The 18,136-nt window shown below is 45.9% G+C and overlaps 1 protein-coding gene across 1 annotated transcript in view; it reads right to left on the bottom strand.

Moving 5' to 3' along the window:
- The window catches only part of GNL1 (G protein nucleolar 1 (putative)), a 40,702-nt gene that overhangs the window by 15,208 nt on the left and 7,358 nt on the right, over positions 1-18,136 (bottom strand). The window contains exons 2-9 of the mRNA XM_068250422.1: positions 17,736-17,904; positions 15,614-15,750; positions 10,475-10,626; positions 9,817-9,888; positions 9,001-9,208; positions 8,827-8,922; positions 4,568-4,765; positions 1,023-1,201 (exon numbers count right to left, since the gene is read on the bottom strand). Of these exons, the coding sequence (XP_068106523.1) occupies positions 1,023-1,201; positions 4,568-4,765; positions 8,827-8,922; positions 9,001-9,208; positions 9,817-9,888; positions 10,475-10,626; positions 15,614-15,750; positions 17,736-17,904 (1,211 nt within the window). The remainder of the gene's footprint in view (positions 1-1,022; positions 1,202-4,567; positions 4,766-8,826; positions 8,923-9,000; positions 9,209-9,816; positions 9,889-10,474; positions 10,627-15,613; positions 15,751-17,735; positions 17,905-18,136) is intronic.

The following is an 18,136-nucleotide window of genomic DNA, read 5'->3' as shown; positions in this document are numbered from 1 at the left end:
TCAGCACACTGTAACAAAATTAAAAATAATTCACAGGACCAATCAGGATAAAAACGCAAAACGCTACGCACCCGCTGGGCAAAAAAATACAATGTTGCAAAACGCGACCGAAAATGCGCATGAATCCGCTTGCAAACCGCTCAGACAAAACGCTAGCGGTTGCGTTTTGCGTTTGCTGATTTCAGTGGGTTCCAGGCCTCACAGTTGAGATAAGTTCTTCAAAAGACAGTGCTCTCCACGACTTTATAGAGTAGCAGAGCTCAGAGAAGCTCTTTTGCATAGATAACTGAAATTTCTTAACTCTTCCTGTACTGGAAACAATAGGAGACTCCTTTCTATGCTAATAATGTTTTATTTCTTAGCAGTAATGTTTTTAATTCTTATGAGTAACAAACCTACAAATCATATCATAAGTTTATTTTCACTTTAGATTCCCTTCAGAATCCATTTTCAGGAGGAAAAACATCTATTATCAAGCTTTTACCATAGTTAACAGCTAAGAGCCTATGAGAAGCTAGATACTGGAACCATTAAAGACGGATTGTCAACCATAATATCAAATAGCTATTACCCACTCACTGCTCTGTGTTTATTATGCAGACTGCAACCTGACTCTACATTGCAAGCATTCCAATATGATCCTGTATCATTGTCATTGCTGATTGTTTTCACTGATCTGGGGAAGCAGGCTGCGAACCGCAAAACACGTTCTTTTAGTGTCTGACCAATAAAACCTTTTACCCCATATATAGGTGTTTGTCCTTACTTGGAGGCAAGCTTTTCTTTTTTACCATTTATTGATTACTACTGCACAATATTTTTGGGGGGATGCCTCCTCCACCCTACACAATAGCAGAATAATAGAGCTCTTTTGTCACTGGTTGTTTACCGATCTGCCACTAAATGACATCAAGGTACAACTGTGCTGATGGTAACTTCCATCAAGATGAAATGAACAAATCTAGCATGTGTTCAGGAGGAGATCATACAGAGATGGTGCATTCTGTACCACCGTGACCCACCTGCTGCTGCTTATCAATCAGTGATGGGAAGATGAGGCCGGGGCAGTCACACAGGCGCACGGTGGGCGTCAGGAAATACGTCTGGAAGTATTTGGTATGACCTGGGGTCCGGGACACACTCACAATCTTCCTGCCCACGAGGCCATTGATTAATGAAGACTTCCCAACATTCGGAAATCCTAATAAGAAAAGAATACAATATGTGAATTCTGTGTGAGGGGCTTTTGACGTTAACTTTTTCTAGACGTAAGTCATTGAAATCTATGCCCTGCTTACTGCCTTTTATCCATGCCGGGGCGTAGATTTCAATTGCTCGTCGTTTCGCGGTCCTGTCACGCTATTTGCCGCTGCAGACCACTCGCTCAGTTGTCTGACATCTGAGCTTTGTACACTGGTGAGGAGCAGATTTCAGTGGCTCCTGACCCTGTGAGCCAATCACAGTGATCGCAGCATGAATTCTGGCTAAAAAAAAAAAGCTCTGATCCTTAAAGGAAACCTAAAGTAATTGAAAATAGCCATTTTAACTTACCTGGGGGTTCTACCAGCACCCTGCAGCCTGTATCATCATGACCATTCCTTCAGTCGCCCTTCAGTCGGTCCTGGCGACTCAGCGAGTTGATGGCCACTGAGCCTGCGCGGCCCTGGCCACACCCCTCCTCAATCGTGGTCCCGTCACCAGGAGCGTCCTGCGCATGTGTAGAGATTTTCTGCACATGCACAAGACACTCCTGACAAAGGGAGTGCGATAGAGGATGTGCGCGGCCAGGGCCACGAAGGTGCAGTGGCCATCAACTCGCTGAGTCGCCAGAAAACAAAAGTGGGGTGCTGCAGGGGACTGGAGGAAGGCTCATGATTGCACGGGCACAGGGCAGCTGCAGGGGGGCTGGTAGAAGCTCCATGTAAGTTAAACTGGATTTTTTTTTCAATTACTTTAGGTTCCCTTTAAAGCTGACCCGAACTGTTGCACAGCACACAATGCAGTCTTTATTCCACATATAATCGCTGAAGAAACTCACTGCACTGTGCTCTGTGTGTTTGTTTAGCTAAATCAAATGGTCCAATTAGCTCTCGGCAGCTGCGAATCTGCCTGTACAGGAAACACTGAGGCTTAACCCTGTCAGTACTGGAAAGGAAGTTCTGAACTTCACTTTAAAGTGAACCAGAGACGAAGCACCCTCATGTATTTTACCATATATATATATCAGTGGGGACATTAGAGAAAACTACTACGGTGCTCTGCTTCATTTTTAGCCGTTCAGCTTGCTTCTTACAGCCCTGATAAAATCCCAGACTAAAGCATCCAAGTCTGGCTTTGCTCAGGACTCTTTAACCACTTGCCGACCGCACGCTTATACCGTGCGTCGGCAAAGTGGCAGCTGCAGGACCAGCGACGCAGTACTGCGTCGCCAGCTGCAGGCTGATTAATCAGGAAGCAGCCGCTCGCGCGAGCGGCTGCTTCCTGTCAAATCACGGCGGGGGGCTCCGTGAATAGCCTGCGGGCCGCCGATGGCGGCTCGCAGGCTAAATGTAAACACAAGCGGAAATAATCCGCTTTGTTTACATTTGTACGGCGCTGCTGCGCCGTAAGGCAGATCGGCGATCCCCGGCCAATCAGCGGCCGGGGATCGCCGCCATGTGACAGGGGACGTCCTGTCACTGGCTGCACAGGACGGATAGCGTCCTGTGCAGCCTCGATCACCGGGGGAGGAACAGGTAGGAGAGGGAGGGGGGAATTTCGCCGCGGAGGGGGGCTTTGAGGTGCCCCCCCCCGCCAGCCACACGCAGGCAGAAGAGATCAGACCCCCCCTGCACATCATCCCCATAGGGGGGAAAAAAGGGGGGCAATCTGATCTCTCTGCCTGCACCCTGATCTGTGCTGGGGGCTGTAGAGCCCACCCAGCACAGATCACTAAAAACCACGCTGGTCCTTAAGGGGGGGTAAAGGGTGGGTCATCAAGTGGTTAAAGCTGCGTCATTATAGCAGAGCCACAAGGGGCAGGCTTGGGCTTGAAAAGACATAAGAGCAGACAGACTCAGCGATAATGATTCCTGAGCAAAGCCATACTGAATGCTCAGTTGAAGATTTTATCAGGGCTGATAAGAAGCAGGCTAAGCAGTGAAGAATGAAACAGAGAGCAAGGTAGGTGTTTTCTCTAATGTTCCCACTGATATATATGGTAAAATACATGAGGGTGCTTAGTCTCTGGTTCCCGTTCACAAAGGCTTCTGCCGAGCTTTCGCTCGGTGCCACGTACAAATGCTGGCGTTTAAATGCCAGCATTTAGACGCTAGCTTTTGAAGGCTTTTGGGAAGCGTTCAAGGCTAGCAATTCTGGTCACTGCTATTGTTTCCCGGCACTTACCGCCTTTGAAAGTAACATGTTGCTTTCGAGACTAGAGGCAATGCCGGGATCTACCGCCAGGCTTTCATGAAAGCCTGCAAAAGCCAGCTCTAGTCTAAACGCTCCCATTCACTTGAATGGGACGGCGGTAGATCCCAAAAAACGCCGCATTAAACACCACAAAAAACGCTCATGTGAACCAGGTCAGATCCCGCTAGTTCTTTTAAAGGGTTAATTTACATTAGATAATCCTGGTTATGCAAGTAAACATACATTCATATTCAACAGGAGGAAATTGGCACCGCTTCCAAATGCAGGCTGCACCCGAATTGACCAGCTGCATAGCCCAAAATGGTTCAAAATATTCAGTAAATGATTAAGGGCTCTGCCTATGACACATGAGACCTGGGTTCGAATCTCAGCTTTGCCTGTTCAGTAAGCCAGCACCAATTCAGTAGTAAACGTTGGGCAAGTCTCCCAAACACTGCTATAGAGCGTGGTTGCAGCTCTAAATGGCTGCAGCTTTGAGTCCGCCAGGAGAAAAGCCTGATATAAATGTTCTGTGTTTGTTGTCTGCGTTTGATCACTTTTTTGTGAGCGGAAATGCACTTTAAGTCTGTTTTTACACCTGGCCTGTGTGTTTCCTGTGCGATGCTCCGCCCCATCGCATGGCAACACAAAAATATGTTAATCATATGACCCTGTGGCAGTGTGCGCTGACAGGATCATATGCATAGCCCTGAGCATCCCCCGCTGTGTCACGTACTTCCTGCTAGACAGGAAGTATGTCACAGGGATTCCAGAGCTGGTCAGGAAGTACATCACAGGGATTCCAGAGTTTCCCTGTCGTATTCCTGTGGTCTCGCTCATGTGCACCACCAATACTTTTAAAACTCTTGCGTCGCCCATTGACTTATATTACTTCCGCCACTGCGGAAGTCTGACTGTAATGCCCTGTTGACTTTGCGGCGGCTCAGGTGCTACGCAATGTTGTAAGCGTGCTAAGCCTTGCATTGCCATGGCATTACCCTGCAATATAACAGAATAACAACGCAGGTTTCCAATGCAAGTGTAGAAGGGCTCTCACAAATCCAGGATTTCAGGGTCACTGATATCCTCTAGTGACATCCAGCCCTGGACAGCTTTAATAAAGGAGTCCTATTGTTTTCAACCCCCGTCAGATGCAGCTATAGTCACTTCTTACCCAGACAGCCGATGCTGAGCACACCATCCTTGTAGCGCTCTCTGCTGGGTGCTCCTAGTTCTGCATCTGTGACTTGCTGGGCCAGAACCGCCTCTCCATCATCAGGTTCCTTCTCATCTCGGTCCTCACTTCGGCTTCCGGGGCGGTAGAGTGCTGCGGTGTCTCTATCAATCTTCTCCCTCCAGCTGGTCAGGTCAACTGATGGGATACAGAGAAAAATGGATGAATGTGGGAAGAATTAAGCATACAAGAGCAGAGTGACTCTGAAGTGTGGAATTACAGTCTACAGTCTTGTTTTTTTCCCCATTAGGCCAAACCCCCCTCCTCCAAAAATCAAAATCCCTGTTGACCCAGGGGCTGCTGGGAAATTGTGATCGTGGTGGACATTACGGGCCTGCATGTACAAGGGCTCTAGAACAAGTGGGTGTAATTTAGGGGGACGTGATCCGAGGTTGGAAACACCCTCTCCAAATCCCAGAGTTATCACAACACACAAGTTAAAGAGACAGTGTAACATCAAATAGTTCCCCTGGGGGGTACTCACCTCGGGAGGGGGATGCCTCAGGGTCCCAATGAGGCTTCCCACGCCATCCTTTGTCCCACGGGGGTCTCGCTGCAGCCCTCCAAACAGCGGCACAACAGATCCGACAACCTGTTCAATATTTACCTTTCCAGGCTCCAGTAGGGGCGCTGTTGAGGCTTTCGGCTTCGAAGTAGACGAAAATACCCGATCTCAGTCGGGTCCGCTCTACTGCGCAGGTGCCGGAAACTTGCGCCTGCGCAGTACAGAAGACCCGACGGCAATCGGGTATTTCCGCCTATTTTGGAGCCGAGAGCCGCCACAGCGCATGCACAGGAGACGGGAAGGTAAATATTTACATTGCCGTTCTTCGGAGGGCTGCAGCGGGACCCGAGGGACGGAGGATAGCGTGGGAAGCCTCATCGGGACCCTAAGGCTTCCCCCTCCCGAGGTCAGTACCCCCCAGGGGAACTTTTTGATGTTACTGGTTTTCTTTAAAGTAAACCGAGCACCATTTTTAGCAGCACACACAATTGCTCACTCCCAGCTAAAGCAATTTCCTACCTTTACTTGGTCAGCAGGCGCCAGTCAGCCAATCAGGTGTACTGTCATACGCCCTTAGCCTGCCGTACCAAATCTAGCAGGAATTGCATAAATTAGGTAGCATTCAGGTGGGATTCTTCGGTTGGACGTAATTGTAGATTACATCGCTAGCAGAGATGCCCCGTGCAGGCACATCTCCCGCACGGTCCTCCCTTACCACTCACCTGTCAACCGTAATCTACAATTACGTCCAACCGAAGCCTCCCGCCTGAATGCTACTTAATTTATGCAATTCCTGCTAGATTTGGTACGGCAGGCAAAGGGTGTATAACCATGCACCTGATTGGCTGACTGGCGCCTGCTGACCAAGTAAAAGTTAAGAAATTGCTTTAGCTGGGAGTGAACAATTGTGTGTGTTGCAGTTGGCATTCAGTTCAGAGGCAGTGGGGGTGAGTTCCCTGGTGGTGAGAGGTCCAGGGCTCGCCTGCACTTTTCTCTGGGTATCGCATGGTGGTGTGGGGTCCCCGGACAGCGAGAGAGTCCGGGGCCCCCAGCTGTTTTGGGAACCAGTGTTTGTGATCACCATTTTTAGCACCCAGGGCATCTCAATAGCACATTAAAAATGCATAGTAATGTGGCTTTTTTTTAACTTCCAGTTTAACTCTTCCTTTTACATTTAAAAGTTCAGCAGAGGATTTTATTATACTACTTTTGAGGATGGCAGGGCCTGCCCCACCGTAGAAATTTCAGGCAGATTAGCACTGATCTAATTATTTGATTGCACACATGGGCAGAGCGCAAACAAAAGAGTTCAACAGCCGGGGGCTGGGGAGATTGGACACTGTGCTTCAAAAAAGAAGTCACATATGCTATCTTCATACCTTACCTCTGGATAAATAAGGACAGCTAGAAGGGGAGGGGGGCATGGCAGCTCCTATAACTATTAGAAACCAGGAGAAACTGCAGGAGAAAAAATGGTTCTTAGTTCCCTTTAAGCAGGGTTTGGCAAACTCTGCAGCCGAATACATACATTCGAGACAGTTTAACTGAGAATTCAATAAGTGTGCAGGGCTGTAGAGCATGGAACATTAATGATGGTAAGAGACCAACCATTCCCTCTGCTGTCAAACCTATTTAATCTTTATTATCAGGTTGTCATTAGGTAAACTGAAGTAGTGTAAGAACTATAGAGAAACATATATGCATATCTTATGGTATATGACTAATGTATCTGTTTGCATTATTATATAATGTGCAGTGTGTTTAATAATCCTAGAAGATCTGGTGTGCTGTGAATTATAATAACCGTATTAACTGCTTATACCTTTCACCTACTTAGAATAAACTGTTGGTGAACGCTGTAGAATAACTTTCACCTACTTAAAGAATTAACTGTGTTTAAACCCTGTGTGCACCTGCAGTCGTAAATTTAAAGTTGGCTCCATTCAAGGCCAACTCCCCTCACATGGATGAGACGTGTCTAGACATGTATGTCTCTTGTGACGACCCCGAAACTCACGTGAGTGAAACTTGGTATGGGTACGATGTCCCCTATAAATATAGGTCAAGACAATGTTCAGAGAAGACATTGCCAAGATATGCTGTAAGAGAGGTGGTACGCATCTCTTTTTAATTTATGTACTCCTGATCGCTGAGAAATGTTGCTAGATATTTTTACAATTGCTCTTTTTATTATAACCCTGTTATATGTAATCTTTGTATATTCTATGGTTATAGTGACAAGAATACATTTATTTTAGGACAAAAAGTGATCTTGGTCTGAGACTCATTATTTCATTGGGGATATATGTAATACTAAATATATATTGTTGGTATGACTGTGGTTAACCTCCCTGGCGTTCTGGACGAGCTAGGCCCTACATGCACTTTGCTTGCTGCGTGTCCTACCTGAACCTCGCCGCTCAGCGCCGATCCCCGCCGCGATAGGCTAGCTACATGATAAAAAAAAAAAGTGTAAAAACGTTTCCGCGTCAGAACGACAGGCAGGTTAATGGGAAGGTTCAGGGTGGCTCTTAAAAAAAATAAAAATGCCCATCCACTTACCTGGGGCTTCCTCCAGCCGTGGGCAGCCAGGACGTGCCCTCGGCGCCGCTCCGCAGGCTCCCGGTCCCCTCCGGTGGCCGACCCGACCTGGCCAGGCCGGCTGCCAGGTCGGGCTCTTCTGCGTTTCAAAATGCGCCTCACGGGGGCGCGCTGACGTCATCGGACGTCCTCCGGGCTGTACTGCGCAGGCGCAGTAGTTCTGCGCCTGCGCAGTACAGCCCGGAGGACGTCCGATGACGTCAGCGCGCCCCCGTGAGGCGCATTTTGAAACGCAGAAGAGCCCGACCTGGCAGCCGGCCTGGCCAGGTCGGGTCGGCCACCGGAGGGGACCGGGAGCCTGCGGAGCGGCGCCGAGGGCACGTCCTGGCTGCCCACGGCTGGAGGAAGCCCCAGGTAAGTGGATGGGCATTTTTATTTTTTTAAGAGCCACCCTGAACCTTCCCTTTAAGAACCCATCTGACCAATCTGAGGAGAACTAACGCTTCACTGAGTTAATATTCTCCATAGTTGGTTACCTATTTTATATAGGAGCTGGCACTGCTTGTTCAATTTACTAAGAGCATAAAATGGGACAGATGCACCAGTCTTCAGAAGTACTTAGGGACATGAGTACTTCTGAAGACTGTCAAGGTGTCCACAAAGGCACAGAACTTCACCGGGTAGAGCGCAGGAACAAGGACATGGAGCAAGCACTGGGAAAGCTCTATGGGATACCGGGCCTTCCCTCTATGCAAATATCTTACTGTCATATACAGCAGCTCCAGAGGCAGTGAAGGTAATGGGGGACAGAGCATCCCCATTTGTCAGTGAAGCCATCCATCACATTAAAAAGGAACAATAAGGAGGCTTGGGAGTTTGAAAAAGGGAGGGACCTCCTCCTGACATGCTTAGTAACAATATGGGTGGTCCTGTTTCGGGCGGTTGTTTTTAAGTGGAGTTTTTGGTTGAGTCATAGATCTTACCTACTGGAATGTATGGATATAGGATTTACCCTTGAAACAAATCATTTTGTCTTGGAATTGTCACAATACACAGCTTTTGACAATAGATCTCATCCTTACATGCAGAGTTTTTGTGTCTCTTGATCACTTCAGGGTCACTTTAGAGAAAACCTCCACAAGTCTCCGCCTACCTTTCCCAGCGGTGATGACCTCACAGGCTCTCAAGAGTTGGGTGGGGCCAAGAGCAGCACTCCAAACCCGCCTCTTCTTTCTTCTCTTCTTAAACACTGTCAGGAAGGAATGGCAGAGATGTAAGAGCTGTGCAGGGAGCACCAAGTCTATAGATGGCCTGTGACTAGAAATACCTATAGAGGGGTCCTGCTCCTCCTCGGGGTGTCTGGGGTAGGAAGTGAAGCACACAACATGGACCTGGGGGAACTTCTCCTGGAAATAGTGTTTCCAGGCAACCACCAGCGATGGTGGCGCCAAGTCAGTCTTATTGAGGACCAGGATCAGAGCTCTTCCCAGTTCTTGTGTCACATAATCATACAAGGCCGGAGAGAAGTGCAGCACCTGCCAAAGCACACTATGTTACTAAGACTTTACTTGCATTGACAGTTTGTGTACAGATAAGAGGATTTCCTCTCTCTGCTTCAGATCACCACCCTAAAATATTACAATTGTTAATTGTACAAGAGCCACAATAATCCAACATGCATACAGACTGTTTCGAACTGGGTGGTCCTCATCAGTGCATGGCATGGATTAATATAGCTCTATGAGGTAGAGCATATTAATCCATCCAGACCAGCCAGTCTGAAACAGTCTGTATGCATGTTGGATAATTGTGGCTCTGTAATATTAACAAGCTGACACATCATTGCATTCCAGTGGTTCTAGAGGTGTGGTTAGCTTGCAGGGACAACAAAGGATGATTTGCATATTCAGCAGTGATGCATCATGGGACACCTAATATGCTCAGTCCAATCTGAACACAAATACCATTTTTATGTAAGGGGCTACCTAAAATATCTATTCAAAGTATATTCGCTCACTTTATCCTTCTACTGTGTGGATTTGGTAAGATTGCAACATTAAAAAGGCACCTTTAGAGGAATCCCCCGGGGTTTTTCCTGTGAGCACCCGTACATAAGGCACACACACACACACACACTACTGACCGGGTGCCGGATGTCTGTTATTAGCAGGACAATGTCTGACATCTCCAGGACTCTCCACAGCTGTCTCCAGGTCTACAACAAAGGGTAACAGAGGAAAGAGAAAAGTTTATTTTACCAGCAGAATTAGTGTTTGATTTAAAAAAAACAAAAAAAAACAACAACCCATAACTCTTTCTAAGCTGTCGCTGTTTTCAGACAAAATGCAAGACTGAATATTTTAAATGTTCACAGTAGACCTGCCACCTAGAACCGCTGGGCAACAAAACACAATTCTTGACACCTAACCCTAACTGCCACTCCCCCCATGGTAACTACTTCCTGTACCCCAAGTTCTCCTCATATCAGTTACTCTTTTCTGATCCCTAACCTCTCCTCAAAACGTGAACCCCTGACAGGTGCCCAACCCAAACATTACCTCCTGCCTACACCCTAACAACTAAAGTAACCTCTCCTTACCCTTCTCATAGTCCCCTAATTACTTTCCATCATTTGCTTCAGGGTCATATTTGGCTTCAGCATCTGGTGAGCAAACCTTTTATTGGCGTACGTGTGTTTTGGCCGCCCGGTCAGTTGGGCGCTGCGTGAGCTGAATGACGGTTCACCCTACTGCTGCTGAAATAACGGGCGGCGTTAATTACCATTATCCCTCCTGTCTCACCTCCAGATTGTGGTCAAAGTAACTGAGCTCTCGCGGATTGTGCTTCTCATAGATCTTCTGCAGATAATCCTTGAAGGCCTTTTCTTCCTGTAACAGCACAGCCTCCCTGCTCATCTCGTAACTCCAGGCCGGCCGCTTAGGGAAGTCTAACACTGTAAAGCGGGACAAAACTATATGTGAAGCTAGCTAGACTCCAAAGATATCAAGTGAGAGTGAATTTCACAAATAGGAAAAAAACATTAAATATTACAAATGAATATAGGATATTCATTTAGAGCTCCGTATGCTGCTCTCATGGGCAAACGTTGTAATTGCAAAAACATCCAAGGTAAGATAACTTCACAATAAACAACATGGTCTATTCATCAGTCCTCAAGTCTGGGGACTTTGCTGTTGTAGTGGTACAGGTTTGTTTACAGCAACACAACACTTTTTATTGATCAGAATACAATGCAAATTGGAGGACCAACAAAAATGTTATACACTATAAACTTGTTTGCATTTTAATTTTTTTTTTATTTAGTGTTGAACACAAATAAACAGATATGCTAAAGAATAAAGTTTTACTTGGAGGGGATCAGCTATTACAACGAGCAGCGTGTAGTACTGAGGGGTCCCTTAAAACCTCAAACAGCCAGAAAATACAAAAAATGTCTACACGCGCTTAAAGTTCAAATCTAATTTTTCTTTTTATTGGATAAAACTCCTCAATAAAAACCTCAATTATTTATACCAAATAGCGGACAACTGTGTCTACCACACGGAAGTGACGTAGGCGGGCACTTGGAGACCAGCGCTAACGTGAGTAGTCTGACAACAGACGGTCTCGGTCTTGCAACGGCGGAAAGAGCCATTGAGGGTACCTTGCAAATACCTGAGGACATCAGCGGACCAAACTGAGTGAGGCACCTCTGTTTTTACAGATTGAACTAGGAGGAGTAACCCATATTGAATGAAGAACAAACCTATGCGGTGATGGAAACTTTATGTACATAGGACACTTCATAGGGGAACTACTGTAGGACAACACTGAGCAATATCTTTTACATGAGAAAGCAACATTTTTGTTCTCCATACATTATCTGATATCTCTGATCTTTTTTCATTTAAAAAAAAATTTTTTGACCAATTTGACTTTGATTTTTAAAAAGTTCATCGGACTTTTTTTAGAAGGGCCCTTCAAGTATGTGAATGAAAGAGTGGTGCAGGTTGAATGAGTGAATATAAAAAGTGCAATATTTGGTATAAGTAATTGAGGTTTTTATTGAGGAGTTTTATCCACTAAAAAAGATATGCTAAAGATATTTTCCTTTAAAAAAAAAAAAAGAAGATGGCAATACAAGGAATACTGTTAAAGGGATACTGTAGGGGGGTCAGGGGAAAATTAGTTGAACTTACCCGGGGCTTCTAACGGTCCCCCGCAGACATCCTGTGTTGGCGCAGCCACTCACCGATGCTCCGGCCCCGCCTCCGGTTCACTTCTGGAATTTCAGACTTTAAAGTCTGAAAACCACTGCGCCTGCGTTGCCGTGTCCTCGATCCCGCTGATGTCATCAAGAGCGCACAGCGCAGGCCCAGTATGGTCTGTGTCTGCGCAGTACACTCCTGAAGACATCAGCGGGAGCGAGGACACGGGCGTGCAGGTGCAGTGGTTTTCTGACTTTAAAGTCAGAAATTCCTGAAGTGAACTGGAGGCGGGGCCGGAGCATCGGTGAGTGGCTGCGCCAACACAGGATGTCTGCGGGAGACCATTAGAAGCCCCGGGTAAGTTCAGCTCATTTTCCCCCGACCCCCCTACAGTATCCCTTTAAGGGTACTCATCCATCAGAAGATGTATGGACAGATCGATCAAGAGACAGATCTCTGGGCAGCACGGTGGCGTAGTGGTTAGCTCTCTCGCCTTGCAGCGCTGGGTCCCTGGTTCGAATCCCAGCCAGGGCACTATCTGCAAAGAGTTTGTATGTTCTCTCCGTGTCTGCGTGGGTTTCCTCCGGGCACTCCGGTTTCCTCCCACATTCCAAAAACATACGGATAAGTTAATTGGCTTCCCTAAAAATTGGCCCTAGACTACAGTACTACACTACATAATATAGACATATGGCAATGGTAGGGATTAGATTGTGAGCTCCTTTGAGGGACAGTTAGTGACAAGATATATATATATATATATATATATATATATATATATATTCTATACACTGTACAGCGCTGCGTAATATGTCGGCGCTATATAAATACTAAATAATAATAATAATAATCTCTCTCTGATCGGAGAGAGATCTGTTGCCTGCCCATACACCACAGGCTGATTCTAGAACTATTTCAGCATACAATCTCTAGATTCCTGATCTAATTCGGCATGACAGTATGCATGCGCACACAAATAATGGATACCGCTAGTGTGAATACAGTACTGGATAGATGAATATTCTCCCCACACCACTTAGGGAATTGAGCAACCTATTACAATAACATATAACAAAACAAGGTCATCTGCTCAAAAACTGGGTAAGAAATGTATTGTATATAAAAAAAAAAAAAAAAAAAAAAAAAAAAAAAAAACACATACAAAAAACACACACACATATGGCAACCACATGCAAAGGTCTGCCAAAAGTTTAAAATCCTCAGAGTCACAAGTAAAGTGCATCAATGCGTGCAAAAGCTCTTGCTGCGCAGCATAAAGAAAGCCGACACACACACCACACACCACACACACACGGCAACATAACAGCGGCATAGCAGCTACCTGAGATGTAATGTAATCATGCTGTGTGGTTTCCTTGCTGTGGATCAACCGTCCAATAAAGCATAGTGAGCAATGAACAATGAAGTAAGATGGCCCTCACCAAGTCCAGATAGTGATCCTAGTGATAATATATTATTATTTGGGTACCCACTCGCTGTGTGAGAATGCCATTACAACTCCAGCAGTGTTCTCCCCAGAATTTTTTTCCAGCCGGGTGGTATGAAATTGTAGCCGGGTGGCATGAAAAAGAAGCGGGGTGGGGCAAGATAAGAGAATGCAGGGCCAGTGTTTGTGAGCAACCCTGCTTACAGCATAGGAGGTGAGTCGACAGCCGGGTGCTCACAAAAACAATCCGGGTGGAGCACCCGGCTAAAAATGCCTGGGGAGAACACTGTCCATGCAGAACCAGTCTCTGCTAGTATACAGCCCGGACGCCAGCCAGGAGAGTCCACGTGTAAAGTGATGGTGCACTCAAGCCACGGCTCTGCCCACCTACACGTTTCCTGTCGTGATCGGACAATTCGTCAGGGTGCCGGTATGCATGCGCCCCACATGGTTGCTGGCGTAACGTGGCCGTGTGTGTGACATTTTATACGCACCCTGCAGATGGAGGCAGAGGCTGACGCCGAAAGGTAAAGTATGCACGCACGGGGCACATTTTACACTAGTGGGGACAACACCAGGGACTCCATGGCTTTCATCGCTCCTCCCGATATTGTACAGTTACTGCCACACCCAATTGAGCATGTCAGCCCTACATCTTGCAGCATGTCCGATCGATGCATAGAACCAATTATGCCCCGAAATTGGTTGCATCGTCAATCAGGCATGCTCTTGGCAGCACTAATTTTCATCTGATCCGATTATAGTAATCGAACTGGATGGTCATTCGGACACCAAGTCGCCTTAAAACTCTTATCCATAAACCAGGACACTCGGTGTCACATAATTCTGCTATTGCATAGAACTGCCCCTAAAGCTGGCCATACACTTGTAGATTTCCATCCAATTTTTCTAAATGATCGATTCCTTTCAGGATTGAATGAATTCAGAAGGAATCGATTCCTACCACACATAGCACTTCAATTTTAACTGATTCCAACAGGGTAAAAATCATTCGGACCACAGTGTTGTAGTGTCCAATGCAAAGCTATGGCCTATCGAACGTCCACCACTCCTGCCCCACCCCCAATAGATCTAGATTTTCCATCCTGCCCGATCTATAGTCATGATTGATTTTTGGTCAAAATTGATTGAATCAAACATTTAAAAAGGTATTAAATCCCATCCAATTTGATCAGAGTGATCGAATCTGCAGGGAATCGAATGAGAAAAATCGATGTGTGTATGGGAGCCTTAACTTTCAGGTCCAGGACTGAAATGATGAAGAGGGGCTATCTCTACATCCGTACTCCTATAGCCAGGCATTATAACCTGCAGGTCTGCTCTGCTCCCCAAATAAAGCAATGTTTTAAAGTGGACCTTATCTATTGCACAGGACAGAAGGAAAACCTAGAGAAATGCATCTTGCATGCATTTAGAGAGTTTAGCCCCGGCATGGGCAAACTTGGCCCTCCAGCTGTTGAGGAACTACAAGTCCCACAATGCATTGCCGGAGTCGGACAACCACAGTCATGACTCCTAAAGGCAAATGCACTGTGGGATTTGTAGTTCCTTAACAGCTGGAGGGCCAAGTTTGCCCATGCCTGGTTTAGCCTGTCTAATTTAATCTGGCAGCTGTCTCCCATGGCAGATAAGGCAGAAAAGCTCATTTGAAAGCACAGGATGTTAACCTTATGTCTGCTTCCATGAAAGCAGGAAGTAGAAACAGTAGATTTATTGCATGATTTGTATCAGCTGTAACAAATAAATGTTTTTCTGTGAAAGGTTATTATGCTGTTTCTCACCTTTTAGAGCAGAGAGGAAGTTAATGCGGACCCAAACCAAACAATTTTTTTAATTCAAAATATTTAGTTGCACCACTCTGACACATACAAAGATAAATAAACACTCCTTCAAGCCTATGATCATTTCAGTGCATGCTTTTCACCCTTCTCTTTTCATAACTAGGGTTATACAGGTGGCAGCCATTAGCAATTCCTCCATTGCTGGACACCTTCTACTCCACCAGTCTGCCAGATTCTGTCCCAGCAATATGAAAGGAAGGGAGGAGTTCCTCCAATGAATGTAAAATATTTTATATGTGTCATCATGCAGCTGAAAAAGGGCTGCTATTTATTATTATAATTTAGAAAATAGATTTTATTTCTGAAATCTTGTATTTTTAATTTGGGTCCACTTTAAGGTCTGCTTTATTAACAAATTGCTGTGTCATAAATGTTATAAACCCTTCAACAAAGGAGCATATGAACAACAGAGTACAAGTCTACCTGATCCGGGTCTGTATATCTTCTCTATATCCACTTCCAGTTCTGTTTCTGAAACGGGCTCCAGAATCTTTTCCTGGGCGATTTTCTTCCTCCGTTCGATTTCATCTTTGCTCTCCCTCTCAAACTGAAGTCTGTACCTGCAATCCATCCCAAGAGCACAGAATGCTTCTGTCAATAGCTACATACTGATGATAACTAAGTAGTCAATGAGATTATTACTATTATGCTGGATCTATATAGCAGCACCCTGGAGCTTTTAATCATCTGGCGCCTGCGTTTTCCGGTCGGGTGAATTAGAACTATAGTCGCTAATCAGCGTCGCACCGCAACTTCCCAACCTCACATAACGCGTGCGCAAAATCGGGTTCATGCACACATTGCCTGATGTGAAAGAGCCCGAGGCCTGTAAATGCAGCCCGCCTCTGGGCGCGACGAATTGCGGCGATCGAGCGCGGAGCGGCGGCAATCAGAGGGCACACGCAGCTAGCAAAGTGCTAGCTGCGTGTTGCAAAAAAAAAAAAAAAATTATACAAATCGGCCAAGCAGGACCTGAGAAATCCTCCTGCGCGGCAGAGCCCGTGCTCAGCACGGGCTTACCGCCAGGGAGGTTAATCGCCGCTTCCAGTTTTGGGTCTCGATGGCCACAGCAGTGTCACGTGACACGCCATCAGGAAGTACCAGTGTCATTTTCAAAACAGTTCCTCCTTAAAGGGAACCTAAACTTAGAGGGGTTTCCTTTTAAACAATACCAGTTGCCTGGCAGTCCTGCTGATCTTTGGATGCAGCATAAGCATGCAGCTAATCCAGTCTGACTTCAGTCACAGCACCTGATCTGCATGCTTGTTGAGGGTCTGTGGATTAAAGTATTAGAGACACAGGAACAGCAGGAGAGTCAGGCAATTGGTATTATTTTAAAAGGAAAAATCCATATCTTTCTCAGTTTAGGTTCCCTTTAAATAGACACTGAAGCAGAAAAAAAATTAGGATATAATGAATTGGTTGTGTAATATGGATAATTACTAGAATTTTAGTAGCAAAGAAAATATAGTAATATTTTTTATTTTCAGTTATATAGTGTTTTTTTTTATAACATTGCATCATTCTCTAATATTTGCAGTTTAGACACTACTCAGCATCCTAAATGGGTTCAAAAGTTCACTAGCCTGCTCTGCAAAATCTTCCCTGCAGAGGGAAAAAAAGATGGTCTTTTAAAGCTTATTATCTCAAGTGTCTGGCAGAGTTCTCTGCAACTTTGAAAGCCGTGGAGCTCAATGGTTAATTTGCATAGATAACAACTGGAGTTTCTTAGCTCTTTCTTTACTGGAAAGATTATACTTTTGTCTCTGCTGCTAATGTTTTTTTTTCTTAGCTGTCCTACACATACAAATCATTAGATCATAATTTATTTTTTTTGCTTCAGTGTCTCTTTAAAGCAGGCCATACACTGGCTCGATTCACGGCCGTTTCGACAGCAGATCCGATCCTGGGATCGGATCTGCTGCCAATCGCTTGCGCTAAACGCACCCGCCGATCCGATTCCCTCCCGAAATCGGATCGGACCGTCGATCGCGCTGTGCGGGAAATTACCCTCGATCGCCCGGCGGTAGGAGCGCGTCGCTTGCGGCGTACGATTCGGGCCCGATCCGAGCATGTATACATTACCTGAAGCTGGCTCCGGGGTCCTCTTCTCCTCGCTGCACCGCATTTCCGCATGTCCCAGTGTACGCTTATACTTCCTGTGTCACTCCGGTGACCAGGAAGTTGAAATAGAGGGCGCTCTATTTGAACTTCCTGGTCACGGAGTAACACAGGAAGCGCCGGGATGGAGCAAGAACAGCGGTGCGGTGCAGTGCGGAGAAGATGCCCGGGAGCCAGCCTCAGGTAATGTATACGGGGGGGGGGGGGACAGGCGGCAGGAGCAGCTGAACAGATTGTGATCGGTTTCAGGCTGAAATCGATTCACAATCTGTTTGCAGTAAAGGCAGCCATACGATCCCTATCTGATCAGATTCGATCAGATAGGGATCTGTCAGCTGGTCGATCTAATGGCACATCGACCAGTGTATGGCCACCTTAAGCGCAGTAATACACAAAATATCCAAGATATGAAATATACACAAACCTATTAGGGTCATAGCCTTTTTCTCCTGGTTTGAAAACAGCTGGCTGCTGGTTGACCCGTCTGACTTGAGGTCGGACACTTTCGCTGTCAGAGGTGTCTGTATTTTCTTCTCCACGCTCTCTGCTTTGGCTTCTACTGTTTGATTCTGACCTACCAGGTTCAAGAGGCCCTGTTATATAAAAAAAAAAAAAAAAAAAAAAAAAAGTATAAAATACTGAAATCTGGACATAGGTTATGCACTTATAACTTCTTACCAATGACAAGGTTGTATTACTTAGGACACCACATCAGTGTAACTTATAAACGGCAACATACAAAATAACTATAGTCATAACAGAAAACTGGTAATGATTAAAGATATTACACATAGAAAAATAGGCCATACATGAGGCAATATTTCC

Source organism: Hyperolius riggenbachi, chromosome 8, assembly GCF_040937935.1.
Source record: "Hyperolius riggenbachi isolate aHypRig1 chromosome 8, aHypRig1.pri, whole genome shotgun sequence".
Taxonomy (NCBI): Eukaryota; Metazoa; Chordata; class Amphibia; order Anura; family Hyperoliidae; genus Hyperolius; species Hyperolius riggenbachi.
Note: the sequence above shows the minus strand (reverse complement) of the source record. Positions and strands in the feature narration are given on the sequence as shown.